The sequence below is a fragment of the Engraulis encrasicolus genome, chromosome 18 (assembly GCF_034702125.1).
Source record: "Engraulis encrasicolus isolate BLACKSEA-1 chromosome 18, IST_EnEncr_1.0, whole genome shotgun sequence".
Taxonomy (NCBI): Eukaryota; Metazoa; Chordata; class Actinopteri; order Clupeiformes; family Engraulidae; genus Engraulis; species Engraulis encrasicolus.
The window spans coordinates 46892444-46918051 of record NC_085874.1 but is presented as its reverse complement, the minus strand read 5'-3'; the positions used below and the strand labels follow the sequence as shown (position 1 = coordinate 46918051).

Below are 25608 nucleotides of genomic sequence, written 5' to 3'. Positions count from 1 at the left end.
ACGAGTGCCCTACCGATTGGCCACGGCTGGGCCTATTACAGTGGTTCTCAAAGTGTGATCCAGGAGAAAGACCTCAAGTGGTCTGCCATAGGATGTCTAAAAATGTAGTCAGCATTTCCATGATGAGCTAGCTTTATTAGTAATATTATTAGAAGGTTAAGTAAGCATATGAGTTAATGAGCATTTGATGTTAGCCTAATTTAATAAAAATCTTCCTGGTAAGCAGCTCCAGTTTCTCAAAATGAAATTGACCAAAGGTCTTTGGCCACATGAAAAAACTGCTGCTTCCTGTTCCTTGTATTTTGGCAGTATCTCTTTTTCCAAAAATGTAGTCAGCATTTCCACGATAAGCTGTGTTTATTACCTCCGCCAAGGAGGTTATGTTAAAGATTCTTCACCATTGCAGGATATGCCGAATTTTGACATTCCAGTTTCTAACTCCACAAAAACAAGGCAGAAAGACTTGAAAAAAATTAGGGTGTAACATAGTCAAATGTTCTATAAAACAGTTTCCTTGTCGGAGGTCTGCACTCTCTGAGTGCATTTCTATTTTTTTTTTTTGAATAATATTATTAGCTGGCTAAGAAATGAGTTAATGAACAGTTGATGTTAGCCTAAACTAATATGAATCTACCTGGTAGAACTTGCACAGTAGCTCCCATTTCTCAAAATAAAATGGACCTTTAGACACATGATAATACTGCTGCTTCATGTTCCAAATTGACAGTAGCTCTTTTTCACTCAAAAAAGGGAAGTTAGCAACTTAAACGGCAGTGTGTCAGGGTTAACTATAGGGCGAATACAATGTAAGACTGTTCATGAAACAGCCTACTGTACCTCCCTATATGTCAGCTGTTGCTGGTGGTGTATATGGTAATTGTGAGGTTTTGCTGAGAGATCATGTGCAGTGTTGCCAGATGTACGATAATCATCCTATTTGTACCGTAGTTTTGTCCATTGTGTCCTCTGTACGATAAAAAAAAAACATGATGTACGATAATTTCAGAGTTGTCACTCAGTTAATTTAAATGCCTTGAAACAATAATTTGGGTCTTGTACGATAATTTCCTCCCAAAAAAACCCCCAAAATGATGATTTTGAGGTTTTGGTACGATAATTCAGCATTTTCCATCTGGCAACACTGATCATGTGCCAGCCTAAAAGTGTGGCCCAAGGGAAGCCATGATGACTCACAGTAGGCTATGTTATCATGAGTCAGGTCAGGTGACCTAGTAGTGAATAGGTGTTTGTTTTGTTCTTCGAGTCGCGGGAGAGAGGCGGGGCGGTGCCCTTGTTTATTTGGGTTCATCAGACAGCAGGAGGTAATGTAAGCCGACAACTCGACAGAGTGGTTTGGTTTCCTGAGCAAGTGGTGGAAACTGTTCCTCCCTTATTGTCTTATGTACAGTACAATGCCACCATGTCATCACACACACTCATGGGTTGGCTGTGACCATTTCAGAGACAGATCCTGTTTATACTGACCTCTAGTGGATGCTAAAAACATTTCAGCAAGATGAGAAATTACAGGGTTTAAAAAAAATGCTTCACAACGGCAGTGTTTTCCCAAAACTCTGTACAAACTCAACTGCTACTCACGCAAAATGCAAAATAGGTTCCCTCACTGTCTGAATAGCAGAAATGTAGGTGTTGACACATCTTGCAGACCACACCCAACAAGAATGCTTATTTCCCTATATCAAGTCAATAAGTAATACTCATCTTGACTGACTCAAATGTTGCAAAGTGCCTCTTTAAGAGTAAAATAATGAATACACCTCTCTGTGTATCTGTATACTGTACATGTGGAAACAAAAGAGTAAATGGCAGCCCAGTTGCGTCTACATCTCAGGTCCTTGAATGTCATGACTTGGATGAATAAGAATCACTGTACATGATGCAGGGCTTAGTTTTCATGCTGTTTGGAAGCACCAGTGTACTTTTGGCCATGACATACTTTAGTGATGTGTCTCTTGTGGCTTAGCTTGGGCCATTGTGCTCTTTTAAAACATCATCATGCCAAGAAAAGAACTTACAATAAAGGGACACTATGCAGGAAATGGTCAAAAAAGGTACTGCAACTATACTGCTCATTGAAACTAGGCCCCCTATTGCCAAATTTGATCTTTACATGAAAGTTTACTAAGTAATTAGCAAATATTTTCTAGTATGGTCCAAGTACAGCCCCTTTTGCAGCTAAAAATGGCTATTGTGGGAAATTCAAAATGGTGGACCATGGAGAAGATCCCCCTTTTCATATATGAAAAGTGCAATTTTTCCAGTCATAATGAATACTTAGAATTTGATGCTGGTGATAAGTATTCATGAAAAAGGTAACATTAGTGAATGGGTAGCATGAATTCTGGAAATAAACAACTAAAAATCTCACACAGTGTCCCTTTAAAGAAGAAAATCTAAAGGACTGTGTGAACCTTTAAAAAAAAACGTGATGTGTCTCTTCAGATCCCACCTGGCTCTCCACCAATCTTGGGGTGTTAATCTGCATCGAGTGTTCCGGAATCCACCGTGAGATGGGCGTCCACTACTCCAGAATCCAGTCCCTCACTCTAGACGTCCTCGGAACCTCAGAGCTGCTGGTGAGACAGGAATCTTGCTGTGGAATCGTATTTTGTTCTTCTCATAGCTTCTCATGCACAGTAAAAAAAAAACGTGCAGAGTTAATTTAAAAATACACTCTAGAGGATGTTAAATAGACTCTTTAATGTTTGAATTAACACAGCATTTTTTAACTGTGTAGTTTCATGTGAAGCTGTAAACTAAAGCGTTAATGGTTATAATACAGTATGTGCATTGTTGTTAGTTACGTGTATGTTCTGGCACGCCATTGTAAGTAACATGTTGCTTCTTATTGCCCACAGTTGGCTAAGAACATTGGGAATGCGGTCTTCAATGAGATCATGGAGGCCAATGTGTCCGCAGAGGACGTGACCAAGCCCAATCCCTCTAGTGACATGTGAGTGACAAGCCAGCCTACAGACTGGCTACATTGAAGCTAGTAAACGTATATGTAAACTTGCAACTTATATACTGTATATATTTGCAACACTGTGGAGAGTCAAAACAGGGACTCAAAAGTCAGTGTAAAAATTCTGCGGATGGCCAGTGTAATTTCAACTCAGCAGGGCCTGACTGGCTACATTGAACCTGGGGAGCAAACTTATATAAATCCAGATTATGATAAAGCAGCAGTGGTGTGTGTTCTACTACACATTGAAAACATTGAAACTTTGAAAGTCTGCAACTGCAAGCAAAGAGTTTCAAGGTGTGATTGCCCTTGCAAATCTTGCAAATTACAAGAACTACACTAGGACTAGTTGTCTCAGTACATGAGATTGCAACTTGAAGTTAGAGCCATAACCTGTGGATGTGTTTGTTTTGTTTATGATGTGCTTCTGAAGTGATACATATACAGTACATATGAAGAGCTCTTTTCCAAAATGAGATATATCCATTTTATAGAATGTTGGGAAATTGACATTTTTGTATTGGGCTTTCCATTGAATTGCATTGCAAAATGCATTTTATAGAGGTTTAAAAAGTATGTTCTGAAAACATTTGAAAGGCAAGAATTCACAGATAGATTATAGGTCTTCTTAACAGTCAATTCCAATATTAAAATGCCAAAAGTAAACAATGGTGGATATAGCGTTTTGGAAAAGAGCTCTTCATATATTATTCCATATACTATATTGCAGCACCGTAGGTGTGCATTTCAGGCGTTCAACAGTTTGAGTGCAAAGACACCATTTTTGGTTTGATTGGCTAATTCACAGAGGGTACAACATTGAGTTAAATAAACCACACACACACACGTCAGGTTAATATCATGCACTTTGATGATGATGATGCGTTCTACAGGCAGATGCGGAAAGACTACATCACGGCCAAGTACGTGGAGAAGCGCTTTGCCCACCGCAAGTACAGCGAGACGGCGGGCAGGCAGCACGCGCTGCGGGAGGCCGTGAGGAACAGAGACATCTTCACCCTGCTGCAGGTCTACGCGGAGAAGGTGGATCTCATGGAGGCAATACCACCGGGACAGCACGAGCACGTGAGTCTGTAGATACATACTGTACATATAATACCCCTACCTCATGGAGGCCATACCACCGGGACAGCACAAACACGTGAGTCAAAACTGTAGTAAAGACATGAAATTAGCTTAACAGAAATGGAGTTTGAGGTTTACGCTGAGAAGGTGGATCTCATGGAGGCCATTCCACCGGGACAGCACGAACATGTGAGTCAAAACTGCAATAAAGACATAAAATAGAATAGGATAGAATAGAAAGCCTTTATTGTCATTATACAAAGTATGCTGAGATTTGAGTTTCCCTACAAGGTGCACAATCCTTTATACATGAACATTGTCTAGTAAGTGTGAGTTCATTGTCACAACAGCTTTGGGGAAGCAGCTGTTCTTCATCCTTTTGGTCCTGGCTGGTAATGCCTTGTAGCGCCTGCCAGAGGGCAACAGTGTGAAAATGACATGGAGATAGCTCAGCAGTTATATATATATATATATAGTGGAGTTTGAGGTTAATGCAGATATGAAGGTCGACCTCATGGAGGCCATTCCACCGGGACAGCACGAACACGTGAGTCAAAACTGCAATAAAGACATGGAGATAGCTCAGCAGTTTGAGTTTGGCACGAACACGTGAGTCAAAACTGCTTTAAAGACATGGAGGACATACCACCGGGACAGCACGAACACGTGAGACAAAACTGTAATAAAGACATGGAATTAGCTCAACAGACATGGAGTTTGAGGTTAATGCAGATATGAAGGTCGACCTCATGGAGGCCATTCCACCGGGACAGCATGAACACGTGAGTCAAAACTACAGTAAAAGACATGGAGTTAGCTTAGCAGATTGAGTTTGGCATGATCAAAACTGCAGTGAAAGACATATATTTCTTATTAAAATGTGGCATTATTAAATTGGACAAAAATGTTTGTGGTTTGGAATACGTTAGAGGTGGTGTTTGTGAAAATATTCTCAGGTCCAAAACGGTGGGGCCTCATGGTGGTCCTTTAAGTATGAAGTAATGATAACAAAGTACTTTTTAAACATCTGTGTGTGTGTGTGTGTTTGCGTGTGTGCGTGCCTGTGTGTGTATGTGTGCGTGTGTGTATGTGTGCGTGTGTGTGTGCGTGCGTGCCTGTGTGTGTGTGTGTGCGTGCTAGGCTGCGTGTGTGTGTGCGTGCCTGTGAGTGCGTGCCTGCGTTTGTGTGTGTGTGTGTGTGTGTGTGTGTGTGTGTGTGTGTGTGTGTGTGTGTGTGTGTGTGTGTGTGTGTGTGTGTGTGTGTGTGTGTGTGCGCGTGTGCCTGCGTGCGTGCACGCCTGCCTGTGTGTGTGTGTGTCTCTCTGGGCCTGCAGGAGCCAGGGGAGACCGCGCTGCATCTGGCCGTCAGGACCGTGGACAGGAACTCCCTTCACATAGTCGACTTCCTGGCACAAAACAGGTAGGAACTCCCTTCACATAATCGACTTCCTGGCACAAAACAGGTAGGAACTCCCTTCACATAGTCGACTTCCTGGCACAAAACAGGTAGGAACTCCCTTCACATAATCGACTTCCTGGCACAAAACAGGTAGGAACTCCCTTCACATAGTCGACTTCCTGGCACAAAACAGGTAGGAACTCCCTTCACATAGTCGACTTCCTGGCACAAAACAGGTAGGAACTCCCTTCACATAGTCGACTTCCTGGCACAAAACAGGTAGGAACTCCCTTCACATAGTCGACTTCCTGGCACAAAACAGGTAGGAACTCCCTTCACATAATCGACTTCCTGGCACAAAACAGGTAGGAACTCCCTTCACATAATCGACTTCCTGGCACAAAACAGGTAGGAACTCCCTTCACATAGTCGACTTCCTGGCACAAAACAGGTAGGAACTCCCTTCACATAGTCGACTTCCTGGCACAAAACAGGTACAATACAGCTGCCAAACTCTGGATGTGTGTGTGTGTGTGTGTGTGTGTGTGTGTGTGTGTGTGTGTGTGTGTGTGTGTGTGTGTGTGTGCGCGTGTGTGTGTGTGTGTGTGTGTGTGTGTGTGTGTGTGTGTCTATCAACACTACACACAGAGTTGTGTATCTTTCTATATGTCTGTGTAGTGTTTCAATCTCTCTCTCTCTCTCTCTCTCTCTCTCTCTCTCTCTCTCTCTCTCTCTCTCTGTCTTTCTCTCTCTTTCTTTCGCCCTCTGTCTCTCTCTGTCTCTCTCTCTCTCTTTCTTTCACCCTCTCTCTCTCTCTCTCTCTCTCTCTCTCTCTCTCTCTCTCTCTCTCTCTCTCTCTCTCTCTCTCTCTCTCTCTCTTATGGATGGCTTCATTCATACAGTACATTCTGTATAATTATGTAACAGACACTGTGTCTACAGACCTATAGACCTGCTAACTGCTTACAATAATAATGGCGTGTGTTGTGTTTTGGTGTGTTTTTTGCTTCATACTGCTGTGTGTTGTGTTTGGGTGTGTTTTTGGTTAATAATGGCGTGTGTTGTGTTTGGTGTGTTTTTGGTTAATAATGGAAGGTGTTGTCGTGTGTTTGGGTGTGTTTTTTGGCAGTGGGAGCCTGGACAAGCAGACAGCCAGGGGGAGCACGGCTCTGCACTACTGCTGCCTGACGGACAACAGTGAATGCCTCAAGCTGCTACTGAGGGGCAAGGCTTCAGTTGCTACAGGTAGACATGCTGTCACTGGCGTAACGCAAGTACTTCATGCAAGCTACCAATAATGGGCCCCCAAACGAAAAAAGAGGGCCTAATATCATCTGGAGGGGGCCTGTTTTTTCAAGTCAAGGGCCCATGTGGGCGCCCCGCCTCATATGGGCCCCCCTGCCTCGCGGGGGCTGCGGGGGTATACTTTACGGCCCTGCATGCTGTACACACTGGAGTACACCAATGAAACAGTGTCTGCATCCATAAATGCTAAACTGTGTATGTAGTTTGGATGCTAGGGTGCAAATATGCACAAAAAAATTAATCCTTTATTTCACAAACAGCAACGTTTTGATCCACCAGTTGGATGAAATAAAGTTTACATTTTTGGAGCTCAACAGCAGTGTATGTACTGTGTATGTCGGATATCAACACAAACATTAGTCAGTGCGTATATATACATGGACTTAGAATTTGAATTATTAGCTTAGTGCGACTAAAGTCAGAGTTTTAAAAGTCATGTACAGATACCTTAGTCGAGCTGAAATCGAAACAAATTGGATTTTCTGAAACTGTACTATGCTGTCCTCTCATGAATAAGCTAATAAAAAAGACCAGAAAAATATATTTAAAAAAACACTAGTCTTCTGGTTACATAGGCTATATTGTTTTAATGGTTAATCCAGTTTGTGAAAAAATAACCACTGTTCTGATAAGGCTAAATAACAGTATTCACTCGTGTCCCTGTTCTGATACGGCTAAATATAACAGTATTCACTTGTGTCCTGTTTAGCAAATGAAGCAGGGGAGACGCCACTGGACCTGGCCCGACGCCTGAAACATACTCAGTGTGAAGAGCTGGTACGTCTGTGTGTGTGTGTGTGTGTGTGTGTGTGTGTGTGTGTGTGTGTGTGTGTGTGTGTGTGTGTGTGTGTGTGTGTGTGTGTGTGTGTGTGTGTGTGTGTGTGTGTGTGTGTGTGTGTTTCTGTCTGTGTGTGTGTGTGTGTGTGTGTGTGTGTGTGTGTATGTGTGTGTGTGTGTGTGTGTGTGTGTGTGTGTGTGTGTGTGTGTGTGTGTGTGTGTGTGTTTCTGTTTGTGTGTGTGCGCGCGCACACTAAAAAGTTCCAGTTTATACTAATGTTAAAACCAATACATATAAAAACTATCACTACATCATCACCATCCCATCTGGGGCCTATGCTAAGAAGCTGCTTCAGGCTTTGTTAACCTACAGGAAGTGGCAAACCTGCAAATAGATGTAGAGGCAAGCATCCTTTAGTTAAAGGGACACTGTGCAGGAAATGGTCAAAAAAGGTACTGCAACTATGCTGCTCATTGAAACTGGGCTGCCTATTGCCAAATTTGATATTTACGTGAAAGTTTACCGAGTAATAAACAAATATTTTCTAGTATGGTCCAAGTAGAGTCATTTTTGGAAGTTCAAAATGGCGGACCATGGAGAAGATCCCCCTTTTCATTTATAAAAAGTGCAATTTTTCCAGTCATAATGAATACTTAGAATTTGATGGTGGTGGTAAGTATTCATGAAAAAGGTAACATTAGTGAATATGCAGCATGAATTCTGGAAATAAACTAAAAATCTCACACAGTGTCCCTTTAAGAAAATTAGGCCTCTTCTATTACATGATGAACCTCTTACCTCCCTGACTTCCTGTTTGTGTTTTTTCTTATTGACCAGCTGATGCAGGTGCAGACGGGCAAGTTCAATGTGCACGTGCACGTGGAGTACGAGTGGAGACTGCACAACAACGACCTAGACGAGAGCGATGAGGAGATGGAGGAGAAGGTGAGAGCACAGACGGAGCTAGCCAGTGGGCCTTGTCCATTATAATGATGTCTGTCAACAGATGACAACTAGCAAAGACAGAGCTGGCCAGTGGGCCATTACCATATCGCCGCTGTCATACAGAAAGCTTGTATCCCCACTTTTCTAAATAAATAATCATTTCAACATTAAAGTTGGTTATTAAATAATTTATCATACACATAAGTGTAGGGGGCGCTGCGGCACAGCGCGCTAAGCCCTGGACAGCGACGATAGGTAGCCAATGATAACTAGCAGAGATTATCGGTAGAACACCATGTCCATACCATATGTAGCCGATGCTAACTAGCAGAGATTATCGGTAGAACACCATGCCCATACTGCATGTAGCCAATGCTAACTAGCAGAGATTATCGGTAGAACACCTTGGCCATACCGTATGTAGCCGATGCGGTAACGCTTTAGAATAAGGTTCTTCTAATAAGCATTTATAGTCACTAGTAAGCAGGTAGTAATACCCTACAAGTGCCCAATAACATGCTTATTAACTTTGTTAGCATCTTATAAGCTGCTTATTATGTGTTTATAGTGGTTAATTTTTTTAGTTTTATTATTTAAATCGTTACACATATCCATCTTGATATGCTGACTAATAATAGATATGGAGGCGTCGCGAAAAACTAAATTTTCAAGATGGCTGGCATGTGTACCGATTTTCATGCTTTTACTCAAATAAAGTTACTCATCAGATGTTAACAACGTTATTAACAAAGTTAATAAGCATGTTATTGGGCACTTGTAAGGGTATTACTGCCTGCTTACTAGTGACTATAAACGCTTATTAGAAGAACCATATTCTAAAGCGTTACCGCGGATGCTAACTAGCAGAGATTATCGGTAGAACACCATGTCCATACTGTATTTAGCGGATGCTAACTAGCAGAGTTAGTTTGTAAACTTCCCTTCCGAAATGTCATACAGATGCATTCCAAATGCAGTACCAAAAGCTATGCAACATCAGCAGACGACCTTACGTAAAACACAGAATACATTTTTTGATGATAAATGGAGTATGTTAAGACTAAGAACTCGGAAACAGCTGAACATAAAATGCTGCATTGTCGGGTGAGGAATATTGACTGCATGTAGACATTGGCTTGCTTTGTAAGATGGGCCATAGCAGTTGTAGAACATGTTGGTTGAAAGCCTGCTCTTTTAATATTATTTATGTTTGTTTGTGTTTGTATGTGTGCCATTTGTTTGTTGTTTATGTGTGTTGTTGTTGTTGTTGTGTTGCGTGTGCACAGCCCATCCTTCAGAGAAGGCGTGAAAAACGGCCGGTCAGCTGTTTTGTCATTGTTGCTGACTGTGTTGTTCATTCATGTTTATGTGTGCAGTTTGTGTCTGAGTTTATAGTTTCTATGTAGTTTTGTCATGTCTGTGTATGTTTATTTGTTAGTTTGTCCTGCACGTTTGTCTTTTTATTTGGGTGTTTGCTGTATGTTTACTGTCATGTGTGTTCATTTGTGTGTGTTTTTTTAGTTTTGTCATGTGTGTGTGTGTATGTGTATGTTGTATGTGTGTGTGTGTGTGTGTCTGTGTGTGTGTGTGTGTGTGTGTGTGTGTGTGTGTGTGTGTGTGTTTGTTTGTTTGTTGTTTTTACATGAGTTTGTGTGTTGTGTTGTTGTGTTGTGTTGTTTATACCGTGTCTGTATGTTGTTGTGTTGTGTTGTTTTGGTTTTACTGTGTCTGTGAGTTCTGTTTTTCATATCTTGTCTGTAAGATGTTTTGTTTATATAGTGTCTCTGTCGTGTTGTGTTGTTTATACCGTGTCTGTTGTGTTGTGTTGTGTTGTGTTGTGTTGTGTTGTTTTGTTTATACCGTGTCTGTGTGTTGTGTCGTGTCGTGTTGTGTCGTGTTGTTTTGTTTATACCGCACTCTGTGTGTGGTGTTGTTTATACCGTGTCTATGTGTTGTGTTGTGTTGTGTTGTGTTGTGTGGTGTGGTGTGGTGTTGTGTTGTGTTGTGTTGTGTTGTTTCTACCGCGTCTGTGTGTTGTGTTGTTTATACCGTGTCTGTGTGTTGTGTGTTGTATGTTGTGTGGTGTTGTGATGTGTTGTGTTGTTTATACCGTGTTGTGTTGTGTTGTGTTGTGTTGTTTATACCGTGTTGTGTTGTGTTGTGTTGTGTTGTTTATACCGTGTTGTGTTGTGTTGTGTTGTGTTGTGTTGTGGTGTGGTGTGGTGTGGTGTGTTGTGTTGTGTTGTGTTGTGTTGTGGTGTGGTGTGGTGTGGTGTGTTGTTTTTACCGTGTCTGTGTGTTGTGTGGTGTTGTGTTGTGTGGTGTTGTGATGTGTTGTGTTGTGTGGTTTATACCGTGTCCGTGTGTTTTGTTGTGTTGTGTTGTATATACCGTGTCTGTGTGTTGTGTTGTGTTGTGTTGTGTTGTGTTGTGTTGTGTTGTGTTGTGTTGTTTATACCGCGTCTGTGTGTTGTGTTGTGTTGTGTTGTGTTGTGTTGTGTTGTGTTGTGTTGTGTTGTGTTGTGTTGTGTTGTGTTGTGTTGTGTTGTTTATACCGCGTCTGTGTGTTGTGTCTGCTGGTCATATGTTCACAGCCCATCCCCCACGGTCGTCGCGAGATGGAGCGCCCGGTCAGCTGTTTCGTGCCGGGTAGCACCGGTCCCATGCCGGCCAATCTGGCGGCGTCCCTGGCGCGTGACGCCGCCTCCCTCGCGGCCAGCCGGCAGCAGCGAGGCTTCATCCCCAGCATGGTCTGCAACGAGACCTACGGCACCATGATGGACCCGGGGCTGTCGCCCCCGCCCACACACCACACGCCCAGCCTGCCGGGAGGAGGGGGAGGTGGAGGAGGAGGGGGAGGGGTCAGTACCGTGCCCGTGCCCGTGCCCTTGCCCCCACTGCCGCCACGCAACCCTGGCAAAGGTGAGAACGGACAGGCGAGATGGGTGAGAGGGACTTTAGTAAGTAAGTAAGTAAGTAAGTAAGTTTAATTTATAAAGCACATTTAAACAGCAAGAACTGACCAAAGTATTCAGTGTCAGACTAAAATACTAAAATTAAGCAAGTAAGTCAGCAGTAAGAATAAAACACATAAGATACAAAAGGCCTTCCACAGTGAATAAAAAGGCAAGATAAAATTACATGGATAAAGAAAAATAAGTAAATAAAAATAAGGGGAGAAAAAAACAGAAAAAAAACTTTAGATCAGACGTCTATGTCCTTTCACGGTATAGAGAGAAAACATCGTTTCATTTTCCTTGTATGACCAGTGCATAATGAAGAAACTGAACATAAAAGCTGACTTGACTTGACTTGACTTTCTTTGTCGATTGTGCAGGAGGCTCCGGGTGGAGGTCCAGCACCATGGAGAGCGCCGGCAGGCAGAGGTCGTCCTCCGACCCCTACAACCCAGAGACGTACATCCCCATGAACGGTGAGGCCAAAGACATACATACTATCAAAGAAAATGGAATATTGTACAAGAACGACCACTAGCTGGTGTGGCCAGGAGTGGCACTGCAGCTATGTTATCGCAGCCAAGTACATAATGAATGGGTGCCAATGGGGCTGTCCGCTTCTCATAGAACTATCTGCCCGTGTGATTTTTTCCCTGGAAACAATGAAGTTGCGTTCGATAGATATGAGTAAGTGAAAGCATTTGCCGACACGTTTGCATCTTGTCAAGTGTTAGATTCGTGAAAATGACCCTTATTTCAACTATAGCAATGACATAACACGTGACAATCGACTTTACGGCACTACGCCATTTGTTTTGTAGTTTTAAGTCTGACTTCAGATGTTGATGTGTTTAAAGTTATGTTAGGATTGTTGCGGACACCTGTTATTTATTGCATTTAAGGTGGTGGAAAAGCGGCATGTGTACATAGGGTAAAGGAAATGACTGTGCTCATCCTTAAGAATTTGGGCACCTTCAATTAACATGTTGGACTGCGGTGGGGGTTTTTGAGGTGTGTGACCGTAGATGTCTCTGCTAGGATCAGTCATCTAATTCTATTCTATCTATCTATTCTATCTAATCTAATTCTACTTGCCAGACAGAACATTCCATTGACTTTCAATGGGGTTTCATTTCTGGCAAATAGAATTAGATTTGTAACAAAAATAGAAAAACTTGGTATGGAAATCTATGGAGTATAATGAAGAGGGAAGTGTGGGTCACCAGATCAAAGAACAAAAAACAGCTGATAGCTAAGCATCAATGATATCTGGGCTTTCATAACCCTCATGCAATGCCACTGCCATTGACTTCAATGTTAAACACAGTCAGGTCAGAAGTCTAACCCAGGACTGCGGTTTTGAGTAATGAACAAGGCTGAGACTTTTTAAAGCCTCAGGAAGCTTTTACAAGTGTTTAGAGTTAATTGGTTAATTCAGATGATTAGGTTAATAGCTTGTTTAGACAACCTTTTCATTATATGCTAATTTTCTGAGATGGGAATTTTGGGTTTTCATGAGCTGTATGCTAAAATCATCAATATTAAAACAAAACAAGACCTGAAATATTTCAGTTGGTGTGCAATGAATGTAAAACATATGAAAGTTTATTTTTTATCATTACATTATGGGGAAAAAAATGAACTTTAACACAATATGCTAATTATTTGAGAAGGACCTGTATAACAAAAATAAAATTGGACTGTTTTAAAAGGCTCAGCTTCACAGGAGTTTTGTGAAACATTCTTGTGCATACACTTCTAAAAAAACGATCTTTTAAAATTATTTGTTACCTTAACTTTCACATTTTAACATAACATAACCCTATCACTTGTTCACTTAAAATTGAATTTGACTTCTGATTTTACTTCTATGCTTCTCACGGCCGGCAGTTTCATGATAGGAAGCAACTGATTCATAAGCGCAAAACTCGCAGAAAGCGGTATCAAAATAAAAGTCCAATTCGTTCACAGTGTGTCATTAACCAAAATAGTCATACTGCACTGACCTAATGGTCCCATTGCCTACAGGAGTGTAGCTGTTTTATTTTTACACGTCAAATGTGTTAAAGCATGTAATATTTGAATATTTGTCAACTTAAAAGTTAGGACTTAGTTCTCCCTTTTTGTGAAATAAATGGAAGCATGTTAAAATCATTGATATCTTTCCTCTTTCAGTTGGGTTAAATGAAGTCAAATTCAACATACCCATACCCATGATAAGCTTACATTTTCATTCTAATTTTTATATAATACATTTTATTAAAAAAAAAAAAAAACAGAACCGTACAAAACCGAAAACCGTGACCTTGAAACCGTGATATGGACCGAACCGTGACATTTGTGAACCGTACCACCCCTAACATCTATATATATGGTGATAGACTCCTCAGACTTACATCCCCATGAACGGTGAGGCTAAAGATATGGCTATTTCACATGATCTGTATATAAGGGTGGAAGACTCCTGGTTTTCCTACATATCTACATATCAGGGTTTTATAGCCTGATGAACCAGCCTAAATGTGAGACCGGAGTAATTTAGTCTGGCCCCGATGAACGATGCCTCCGAAGATTGTTGATGAGAACAACCTGTTGTTTTTTCAAACCGTGCTGCTAAAAAGCAGCAAGAAGGCACACGCCAAAACGCGTCTGTGCAATAAAAAACACTAATATGCAAGGTGCGGCCTCCTTCTTGAAACATTGAATTTGAAATTTGGGCCAGCACCCTTAGAGGTTTAAATAATTAAGAGTGATGCCTGCTCCAAGAAGAAAATTCACATTGAGATTTCGATTATTGGACATGAAGGTAAATAACTTACAAACCTCATGATTTCTCTCTCTCTCTCTCTCTCTCTCTCTCTCTCTCTCTCTCTCTCTCTCTCTCTCTCTCTCTCTCTGCCAGTGGTTCCTCCACCAGCCCCGGCGCCCCCTCCTCCGGTCTTCAAGAAGACAGCCACGGTGGACTCCAAGGGCAAGATTGCCCCCTTGCCCCCCGTCCCGTTACCCTCCCCCCCACCTCCTGCCCCCCCTCACGGTGCCCCCCGGCTCCCGCTGCCCCCCGCCCCCACCCTCCCTCCTGCCCCGCCCTACAAACCCACTCCACCCCCACCCCCACCACACGCCAACCGCTCAGTCACACCCAAGTCACCTACTGGGTAGGTCCGGCATTACTCCTCTACATTACGACATTATTACCCAATATTGTGTGCAGTCTGAGAAAGGCAGAGAGAGAGAAAGTCAGAAAGAGAGAGAGAGACAGACAGACAGACAGACAGACAGACAGAGAGAGAGAGGCAGAGTCAGTGAGAGAAAGAGAGACAGAAAGAGAGAGAGAGAGGAAGAGAGAGAGAAAGAGAGAGAGAGACAGACAGACAGACAAACAAACAGACAGACAGATAGAGAGAGAGAGAGAGAGACAGAGCCGTGAGAGAGAGAGAGAGAGAGAGAGAGAGAGAGAGAGAGAGAGAGAGAGAGAGAGAGAGAGAGAGAGAGAGAGAGAGAGAGAGAGAGAGAGAGATGTACATGGATGATGTACTGTACATGAATTTCATTCCTGAGCCTATTGTCTCCATGTTTTGCATTGCCAGCAAACATTTCTGAATGAAAAGAACAGACAACCCATTGACTCAAATGTTTGGCTCACAACTCAAAGGTGGCAGTCATACTGTATGTAATTAAACCTTTAACTACACTGTAATACTTTTATATATATTTGACAATGCCCGCCTCAAGGTCAGACAAATTTAACCAAATCTGCCTATTCCCATTTGATTTCAATCTTTTTTTTTACATTATTACCGGTATACACAGAATATCATAGTCTATCATAATCAGAAGTCCGAAGGGGAAAAAAAACAGTAATAATTGGGGTCACTTCCGCTTTACTTTCCTTAAGGTTCTCTGGTATCCATACGCAATTCAATGTTGTTGTATGGAATTCTGGACCAGCTCAGATTCTTTGGTAACGTATGACCGCCAGGGTTGGCATGGAGAAGCACCTTCTATTTTTCCACTGTGGAGTAGTTCAATCTCCTTGAGAAACTAACTCTCGGTTTTCCTCAACATACTGCCTGCATGTTTCTTTCACCAGCAATCTTCATTGGTTTCCTTTGAAATCGATGAGGAGTCTGTGCTTTGGCTATTCAAATTAGTTAGCAATACTGCTGTAATTTACAGTAAGTTACATGTGGCGCCAATGTCCATATCTTGAGTCAATGGGTTTTCTGCACTTATACATTCTCCTCTACTGGCACACGTTTTACAAGTGACTTTGCAGAGTTCTTGTCATACTTTGTGTGACCATACAATTAAGCCGTTTTTACATAGTAATGTTGCCAGGCAAGAATTTGGAAAGAGACACAACAGCATAAAGTATGTTGGCTACGCTGCCCGACATTGTTGAAGCATTAGTTGTGTGTCTGACTCTGCAGGCCTACTGTATGTATGCATTTATACCTGATGTATGTATATATGGATGTATGCTTGTGCATACTGTATGTGTGTGCATGCAAGTGTTTGTTTGTTTGTTTGTTTGTTTATTTATCTGTTTCTGTTTCTGTTTCTATTTCCAACAGTATGGAGGCCAGTGTCACCAAAACACCATCCGGCCGGCCCTTACCTCAAGACAGACGAGGTAGATAACAATATATATATCAGCACTATGACCCTTACCTCAAGACAGACGAGGTACAATATATAACAATAAGAATAATGAGAACACTGTTAACAAAGCACTATGTTGTAGCACTATGACCCTTACCTCAAGACAGACGAGGTATATAACAATATATACACATACAATACATACACTGCAATATATACACATATACAACAATATATACACTGCCCTGAAGAAGGCACTCATGCCGCTACGCGTGGGCCTTGTTTTTAATATGTCCATGTAGGACCTGTCATATTAATAAAGACATTTTAATTTGGAGTGCCTTAGTGAGAGAATTTATTCTCATTTTTTGATCCTGGAATTACTATACCTTGGACCCAAACCCAAGAAGCCAAAAAACTATCTGGATAAGAGCACGCCATACTCCACAAACTGAAAATATATATATAACACCGAAGAATAAAGAGAACACTGTTAACAAAGTTGTAGGTGTAGGTAAACAGGTTTGGTGACTTACAGTCCCTGGGTTGTTTGGTAAATCTAGCAGTACAATTGTAGCCCGATGTATTTTCAACAGTTCAAAGATCCACGCACAGCTTCTAGGTGCTGGTAAATGCAGGAGTGGTCAATACTTCAGAACAGGGGTGTCAAACTGACCGAGGGCCAAAATCTAAATCTCAGATGAAGTCGCGGGCCGAATTCAATATTTAAAATACACTGAAATTGTGCATACAGTAGACTTCAAGCTACTTCCATGTGCTAGTATGTCCCTTTACTAGTCTGGACCCACTCATAATTCCTATAATGCAGAAAATGTTCCCTTCAAGTCATATTTTCTATATATAAATGGTGTGTGTGAACCAACTGTAATACACATTTGAAATGATCTCGCAGGCCACATAAAATGGCTCCGCGGGCCAAATTTGGCCCCCGGACCTGAGTTTGACATCCCTGCTTTAGAAGAAAGAAGTTTGCCGCACACTTTCTTGACTTAATGCTCGTTTATTCAGAGCAAGCAACGCATTTCGCCTCTGTGCGTGATCAGGTTCGCTCAGGCATGGAGTGTAAAGTCAAGAAAGTGTGCGGTAAACTTCTTTCTTTTGAAGCTTTATGTATTTATTTGAACATGATAATGACCCTTTCATGACCCTTTTAGTAGGAACGTGACTTACTGAGTGAATTTAGCTAGGCTAGACACTACTACACCATCTACTTGGAGAGCGCCACTGAATACCTACCTTTACCTTTACGCCTCAATTGTATGACCTTATTGTCACCAAATTGGTAATGATCAAGTCTTAATCGGTTACCTCAGAATTAGGGTGCATCGCCCCTCAAAAATGAAAACTTCGCAATATCCCACTCTGCTCTTGCAGTATTGTTCCTTACCACGATCAAAACTCCCTTGTCAATTTCTAGGACATTTGATTGATGTTAAAGGGTAGCACAATAGGCTTGACATTTTGAGTGGTAGTAAATGGACATTTTTAGCTAAATCTGTGCAAAGTCTATTTTAAGACTGTTTTGATCAAAAACAGTAAGGACAGTCATTTCGAAGAATGCTCCAGTTGCCTTTCCACTTCCCCAGAATATATATATATATAAAAAAAAATGGCTAAATAATGGATACATGGGTGTTCGAACATGGCTAAAAGATTAGCAAAATGGGCCTAAAGAGTGAAATTGGGCCTCCTGAAGGAAAGCTCTAAAAACAGACAAGGAGAATTTCAAATCTGGGAAAGTGCAAAGGGAACTGGAGCATTCTTACAAATGATGCTCTTTACTAGTTTTGACCAAAATAGTGTAAAAACACACTCAAGGATTTTGCTAAAATAGCCCAGCACTGCCATTCAAAATTTCAAGCATATTGTGCAACCCGTTAACATTAACCAAATTTGATAAGATTTTACACGGGCATTATGTTAATCCAAAGGAACAATTCTGCCAAAGCAGAGCAGGATTTTCAGACTTTGGGGTGGTTTGATGCAACCTACTCAAAATCTGTGCATTGTCATAGCAATGTTGTCATGATAGTGAAGTGTTTTCAGCAAAGAGTGAATAGTCCCGTCAACAGGCCCATCTGCAGTAAGAGGCAGGGTTGCCAGATGAGGCTGATGATTTCCAGCCCAAAAAATGCTCAAAACCCGCCTAGAAGCACAAAATCCGCCCAATTCTATTAATTCCTATGGCAAAAATTGGGCGGGTTTTTCTGCTAAATGCCATTTTTTCCCGCACACGGCCATCCTAAGCAGCCCAATTGGGGCGGGAAACAGGCAAATCTGGCAACACTTGTAAGAGGCTACTTCTGTGCTGATATGATTTCCTGTTGTCTCCTGTGCCAAGCCAAGCGGCCCCAAGGTAAAGACGCCCCAGCGCCTCCCCCCGGCACGGAGCCACCTTCTCCCTCGTCACCCCCCACCCCCAAACCCAGGAGTCTTCACAGCACCGTGAGTCCATGTCTTTATATTAAAGATTTTTGTTTGGTCTTTTTCGACTTCATTGATGACATGACAGTATGAGAAGTGGACAGGAAGCGAATGGGGGGGAGAGGGGCAGGCAAATGACCCGGGCCGGGAATCGAACCCGGGTCGTCTGCATGGCAGACAAGTGCCTTACGGTAGGGACACATACACGCGAATTTGCGAACTTTGCCATTCATTCCTATGAGGGAGGTGAAGGCAAGCGATGGCAAGCGAACAGGAGCAAAGCGAAGCGAAATTATTGAATTATTGAAATTATTGTTTAATGTTATGCAAATGAGGAGCGAATTCGCTTGACACGGCCCAATCAAATCAACAACATAACTGTTCCATTCCATTTGATTCGCCGCGACGATCTGATGACGGTTGGATTTCGCCTCTCTTCGCTTCGCTTGCTTCGCCTCCTATGTGTCCCTACCGTTACGGGTTTGCCATGGCAGGACCGCCATGTGTTAATATTAAATGCATTTGTCTACTTCTTATTGGTGTACATTTTGTAGTATTTCTTATCCTTACCTCCATCTGCTGTTACTACTGTGTCTACTGTTCACTAATCTGAATATATTGTTTAAAATATTATATTATATTATTTTTTCCCCATAAAGACATACAATACAGTTGGCTTACTGTATGTGTTAACATATATCAGATAATAGGCTGTAAGTAGACAAAAACACATTCTGAAGAAGTTTGCATGCTTTAGACTATTTTATCAGTCTGTCCAACATTATATTTCCTGTGTGTGTGTGTGTGTGTGTGTGTGTGTGTGTGTGTGTGTGTGTGTGTGTGTGTGTGTGTGTGTGTGTGTGTGTGTGCACCCACGCACACGTGTGTGTGTGTATTTCTGCGTGCACGCATGCAGAAACAGAAGCCCCAGAGAGTGAAGGCCATCTACAACTGCAAGGCGGACAACCCCGACGAGCTGACGTTTAACGAGGGAGAGGTGATCGTAGTGGACGGAGAAGAGGACCAGGAGTGGTGGGTGAGTTAAGCACGCACGTACGCACGCAGGCACGCACGCATGCACGCACGCAGCAGGGCTTGATACTGACTTTTTTGTTCACTGGCCACTGTGGCTAGTGGTTTTCCAAAGTCACTAGCCATTTAGCCTTTATACTAGTCAGAATTTTGTTGTAAGTTTTTTTTTTTTAAAGAATTTTCTTTCTTGCATTTAAATAAAAACAATTGATGCAACTACTGTGATTTGGAATAAGTTACCTATGAAAGTGGCTAGTGAGACTGAAAATGTAACTAGCCACAGTCCAGTTTTACCAGCATTTGGCTGGTTGGCAGGTGCCAGTGTCAAGCCCTGGCAAGCACGCACGCACACACACACTTACACTTTACTGTATGTATCACATTTGAGTTTTTCCTTTACTTCAGACATGACATGTTTCAACGGTATAACTTCCGTCATCATCAGAGGGTCACTGGGATGTTGATGTGTGACGTGCTTTAAAATCAGCTGATGTTGCTGTGGAGGTGTGACCTCCCTGTCCATAATGACATGTTGGTCACACCTCCTGCTTATTTACTGTACGTAGATTACACAAAGCATCACCTAACCGAAATGTTCATGAGCCATATCTTGCCAAACCCAGGCATAACATGTAGCTGTTTCTTTTAATCTAACCGACAGTTGCTAGTGTCTTGCATATGTGCCAAGGTCACAGTCATTATTTACTTGAGTAAATTGAGGGTCAGAGAACTTTTAAAGGTACACTGTGCAGGAAATGGTCAAAAAGGTACTGCAACTATGCTGCTCATTGAAACTGGGCTGCCTATTGCCAAATTTGATCTTTACATGAAAGTTTACTAAGTAATAAACAAATATTTTCTTGTATGGTCCAAGTAGAGTCATTTTTGCAGCTAAAAATGGCTATTTTTGGAAATTCAAAATGGCGGACCATGGAGAAGATCCCCCTTTTATCCCCCTTCATGTATGAAAAGTGCATTTTTTCCAGTCACAATGAATACTTAGAATTTGATGGTGGTGGTAAGTATTCATGAAAAAGGTAACATTAGTGAATGGGCAGCATGAATTCTGGAAATAAATAACTGAAAATCTCACACAGTGTCCCTTTAAAAACTAATTTTTTTGGCCGGTTGGGCACTGGGCTGCTACGCTAGCGGATTCAATTCCTGCCCGGGTCATTTGCCGATCCTTCCCCGTCTCTCTCTCTCTCCCGCTCACTTCCTGTCTGCTCTCACACGGTCCTGTAATAAAATATTGACCCAAAAAGCAGGAAAAAAAGTTTCTATTTTAAAGTGTGTGTGTGTGTGTGTTTATGGTAAGATTGACTTGTGCCACTGTCCTTTGCTTCAGAGCTGGGGAAGATACCGCACACTCTGAATTTTATTTACATTAACAACGTTTTGGCCCGTTTTTACTGTCTTTTGCTTTGGTCCGACGTCACGTGTCACTTCCTCTTCCCCTTAGGTGGGTCACGTGGAGGGAGAGCCCAGCCGGAGAGGAGCCTTCCCAGTCACCTTCGTCCACATACTCACCGACTGACCTCCGCCGCGCAGGCTGACTCTACTCTACAACACCGGTGTCACTTCAACAGACGGTCACTTCATTCACAGTACCCATGATGAGAAAAGAGAAGTGTCACTGTCTATGTCACAGTACCGTTACTTTATCACTGACTCTGACTCACGAGTATCAGTACCGTCACCAATCATCGGTAAACCATCATTGCTTCATCGGACCTGAAAACACCAATGTCACTGTCATGAGAGTGACACGTCACGACAGACTGGCTGGCCGTACAGTCCTGGTGTCAGACCGGAGAGTATAATTGAACAGTGTCACTTCATCAGACAGCCTCCAGTGACAAGTGGACTCTCGCTCCATCGGACTTACTATCCTTATTTAAGAAGGTATCATTGTCACAGGAGTGTCGCTTCTTCAGATGGACTAACTTTACAGTAGTGGTGTTACAGGATTGTACAGATTTGCAGTGTTACATCACTGTCACATCATCAGACAGTGTCACAGACACCAGTGGCATTGGACCATCACCGTCACTTCATGTGACTTCATCATTGACTAACTATTGTGCCCCCAAACCTGTGTCAAAGGAAGAACTATTGTTGCTGATCCCATGCAGCAGAAGTGGTATCACAGGAGTCACTTCATCATTGTCTGACCCTCATTCCTCGTTCACTGTACAGTACCAGTAGCCTCGCGACGCCATCCTCTGTACTCCACCCAAAGATTTTGGCTCCGCACATCGTCTGGCAAAAGCCTCGAGCTCGGTTCTCTCAGTGTCTAGCCAATCAGCAAACAGCTGAGAGTGATGACGCAGAACTCACCCGCGAGCTCCGTTACTGATTGGTTAAGGTAACTAAATTCACACTTTCGTTTTGTTATTTGTTTGCTTTTGCGGCGCTATATCGTAACAGGCATGCTAATAAAGCACAATATGGGTTTTAATTTGAGTTTGGAACTCCAATTCATTTAAATGATAGAGTAAGATCAGACCATCTACCACCCTCCACGGAGACGGATTCCTCATGACTCTTGCCAGACTAATTGACGGAGTCAACAGTCGGCTTTTCGCCCAGGCTACAGTACCAGTGTTACAGGACTATGACTTCTTGACTGACTGACATTACAGACTAGCTTTGGGTTTCCACTTCCTCACTGACTGAGTGACTCCATGAACTAGAGATGTACAGGATCCAAGATCCGGTTCCGGATCCGGCAGGATAATAGGGTTTTTCACAGGATCCGGTTCCGGTTCCAGGATCCAGGATCCGGTAACCGAGGCTTTTCAGTCCAAATAGTTTGAGCCAACGTGATAAAAAGGGCCCACGGGTGTGAGTAGGCTATGTGTTTCAACCCTTTCGTAGGATCCGGTATCCGGTTCCGGATCCGGCAGGATCTTAAGCAATGGATCCGGTATCCGGCAGGATCCTAAAAATCAGGATCCGGTGCATCTCTACCATGAACCAACAGTACGGATGAAAAATACATTATGGGAGAGTTTGCATCAACCAGGATTTTTTTTACTCTCACTTCTTAATATTTTTTTTTAACATGTTTCGGGTCAATGGATTGTTTTTCAGATGTGGCCTGAAGCTGTGGAAGTAGAGTTTCTCATCTTTTATTTGTGTATGCTATTGCTAGTGTGGTCCTGATTCCAGGTCGGAGGCTTCTTGGATGTGTGGTCTTTAACCTGTTTCAGTAACCCAACTGTAAACCACTGAAAAACAAAGTGCCAAAGCACCCACACTGCAAGGACATAACCTTTGACGTCAAAATATAGTCAAAAGTACTGTAATTGACAAATTGGGAGAAATGAGAGATACAATACAGAGAGAGGAATGTGCAATAGCCATGATCATTATTATTTTGTGCCAACGGAAAGGAGGATTACCTGTCAATCTGGGGTCCGTTTCTCGAAAGCGTCTTTGCTAACGACGGTAGCAACGTCCTTTGTAAGAGCGACTCAACTCTCTCTCGACAGCGACGCTCACCACTAAATCCAATGGGAATGGTGTTACGTCTTAAGACGGTCTTAAGACGGTTAGCAACGACAAGAATCGAGAAACGGACCCCTGTGCAGGGATTCATTTTCACACAAGTCGCCATTCTTCTCATTGACTCCTGATGTTGCATGTGTTTTCACTGTCTTCTCTGTGCTACTGTATGACAGGCTTGTACGAAATTCCGAATTGGATGAATTTGAATTCAAAGTAATGCCATAATACGAACGCTAGGTGGTGTCATTACCTTGAATTTCTTTGAATTTAAGCTACACCACCCATTGAGAGTACATAGAACACCACCACCTAGTGTTCGTATTATGGCATTACTTTGAATTTAAATTCACCCAATTCGGAATTTCGTACAAGCCTGCTGTATGACAGTACTATTAGAAGAGGGTCTGGGAGAACTACACAGTTCATTTAGCAGTGTTAATTCAAACTTCAAGGAGTCTTTTTTTTTTAGCTGTTTTAGTTTATTTGGTCCTGGAGTACTCTCTAAGTTTTGAATTAACTATGCATTCTTTTTTTATTGTGTATGTAAAATGGCCCTTAGATACATGTTTGCAAACTAACTCCTCAAGTATATGTATTAAGTTCATTATGTCTAACTGTTTAACTGAAACACTTAGGGTTTTCTTTTGCATTAAGACATGTAAAAGTTTTTATCTTTTACCTGACATGTTTCGACAGTATTACTTCCGTCTTCATCAGACCCTCTGATGAAGACGGAAGTAATACTGTCGAAACGTGTCAGGTAAAAGATAAAAACTTTTACATGTCTTAATGCAAAAGAAAACCCTAAGTGTTTAACTCCTCAAGTAACCTGAGAATTTGAAGAACAGGCTTGCCAAGCACTGTGCATCAAGTCACATTACATTGTGCTCTTTTACATGAGACATTTAATTCAGAATGAACTCAATCTGATTCTGAATAAAATTCCGCTTTGAAAACATCATGTAAATGCCTCACAATTCAGATCTAATGAAAGTGCAATGCATACTGAACAGCAACTTTTTTTTTGCCTTTATTTGATAGGACAGTGAAGAGGTGACAGGGAGTAAGTGAGAGAGAGAGAGAGAGAGAGAGAGAGAGAGAGAGAGAGAGAGAGAGAGAGAGAGAGAGAGACGGGGTAGGGTCAGGAAATGACCCAGGCCGGACTCGAACCCGGGGTCGGCCGTGTACCGTACACTTACAGTGTCTTAGCGCGCTGCGCCACAGCACCCCCGGAAGATTATGAGTTATTAATTCTGAATTAAAAACCATCATGTAAACATGTCCACTGTCTAGACTGCTGCCTTTCTAGCCCTTCATGTCCTTTCACTTGTTGCAAGTCAGAAGGCACCTGCTGAACTGTACATACTGTCACCTGACCAGGAGTGCGTTCCAATCTGAGACCTTGCCTCCTCCACTTGTGCTTGTCTCCTCGTACCAGGAAGTAATATGTCATGATGACATCACTGACCACAGCATTATATTTTAATATCTTGCAAAGGCTCAATTGCAAAGCCGTCTTCTCATTTGCAATTGGGATGGTGAATGAAAAACAGTCCCTCAAAAGTTGCTGTGGCTAGGCTGACAGCTGGGAAACTTTATTGTTTTCTCCAGGGAGGAGGGGTCAGGAGGTGGGGCGAGGAGACAAGCACAAGTAGAGGAGGCAAGGTCGCATATTGTAACGCACTCCACGGCACTCGGCAGAGAAATCTTGCCGTCGTCACCATCTTGTTTTGGGAGAATTTCCTCTGTGCATTCCTTTATATGCAGTTTATTTTCATTCGCTCTATGTTTCACTATGTCTTTTAATTAAAAATTGCTGTTTTGAGAAATGTGTCGCAGTACTTCTGTGGGAAATTTTGACACAAAGTTGCAGAGCAACTTTAGTATGTGCCGATTGTTTGCATTGCCTTGACAGAAGCACCTCAAATACCTTTTTTTGTCTATATGTTCACTTACATTAGCTCCATGTGGCTGGGTTGATTAAACTCTTTTCTCAAAATGAAAACACTGCCTGAATGTCTCCTGAATATTCGTTGGTGGGTGAGGATAAGATTTGTGAACCTCAGAGGTGCTGTGGGGTTGTGCTCGGATCATGTACAGTAGGGGTGGGGAACCTAGGGCGTCTTTTCCGGCCCCCGACATGATTTTAAGTTTCACATGAAATATGCCTTTTTTCCTCAAGAATTGTTAACTTAAGTTGTGATAGGCCACCGCTCATCTGTTTAGAAGGTGCAGGATTCAGTAGAAATTTCTGTATAAAAAGAAGGCAATCCGCACACTTCAGGTCTATTTTTGTGCAAAGAAGCTTTACTTGACTTGCAAGCTTTCGGTCCTTAGACCTTCATCAGGCAGAGTGCATACAAACAGTGCTTGTGGTTAATATACATCATTACTGGCACCTGTGGTGCAGCACTCTGAGTCAGTGAAGCATTCTGGGAAATGTAGTGAAAGACAAACATGAAACATAAACAGAGAAAACAAGAACAAGTCCATGCTTTGCAGACATCAGGCATTAGCCATCATAAATCAGAGCACAAACAGTTCAGAATTAAATCCATATT

General features: G+C 42.3%; 1 protein-coding gene across 4 annotated transcripts in view; it reads left to right on the top strand.

Annotated features, from left to right (window-relative positions):
* asap2b (ArfGAP with SH3 domain, ankyrin repeat and PH domain 2b) overlaps window positions 1-22308 on the top strand; it is a 63148-nt gene extending 40840 nt beyond the window's left edge. Inside the window, exons 15-30 of one of the 4 annotated variants that reach the window (XM_063223724.1) lie at window positions 2464-2597; window positions 2880-2974; window positions 3880-4030; window positions 4578-4619; window positions 5406-5491; window positions 6600-6715; window positions 7485-7552; window positions 8391-8498; window positions 9785-9817; window positions 11093-11420; window positions 11836-11931; window positions 14358-14610; window positions 16030-16088; window positions 18420-18523; window positions 19419-19538; window positions 20997-22307. In XM_063223724.1, the coding sequence (XP_063079794.1) occupies window positions 2464-2597; window positions 2880-2974; window positions 3880-4030; window positions 4578-4619; window positions 5406-5491; window positions 6600-6715; window positions 7485-7552; window positions 8391-8498; window positions 9785-9817; window positions 11093-11420; window positions 11836-11931; window positions 14358-14610; window positions 16030-16088; window positions 18420-18523; window positions 19419-19538; window positions 20997-21071 (1868 nt within the window). In that variant the 3' untranslated portion in view covers window positions 21072-22307. Of the gene's footprint in view, window positions 1-2463; window positions 2598-2879; window positions 2975-3879; window positions 4073-4577; window positions 4620-5405; window positions 5492-6599; window positions 6716-7484; window positions 7553-8390; window positions 8499-9784; window positions 9818-11092; window positions 11421-11835; window positions 11932-14357; window positions 14611-16029; window positions 16089-18419; window positions 18524-19418; window positions 19539-20996 lie in introns of all 4 variants that reach the window. The other 3 variants (XM_063223726.1, XM_063223723.1, XM_063223725.1) reach the window with 3 other exon arrangements.
* Window positions 22309-25608: the final 3300 nt, after the last annotated feature.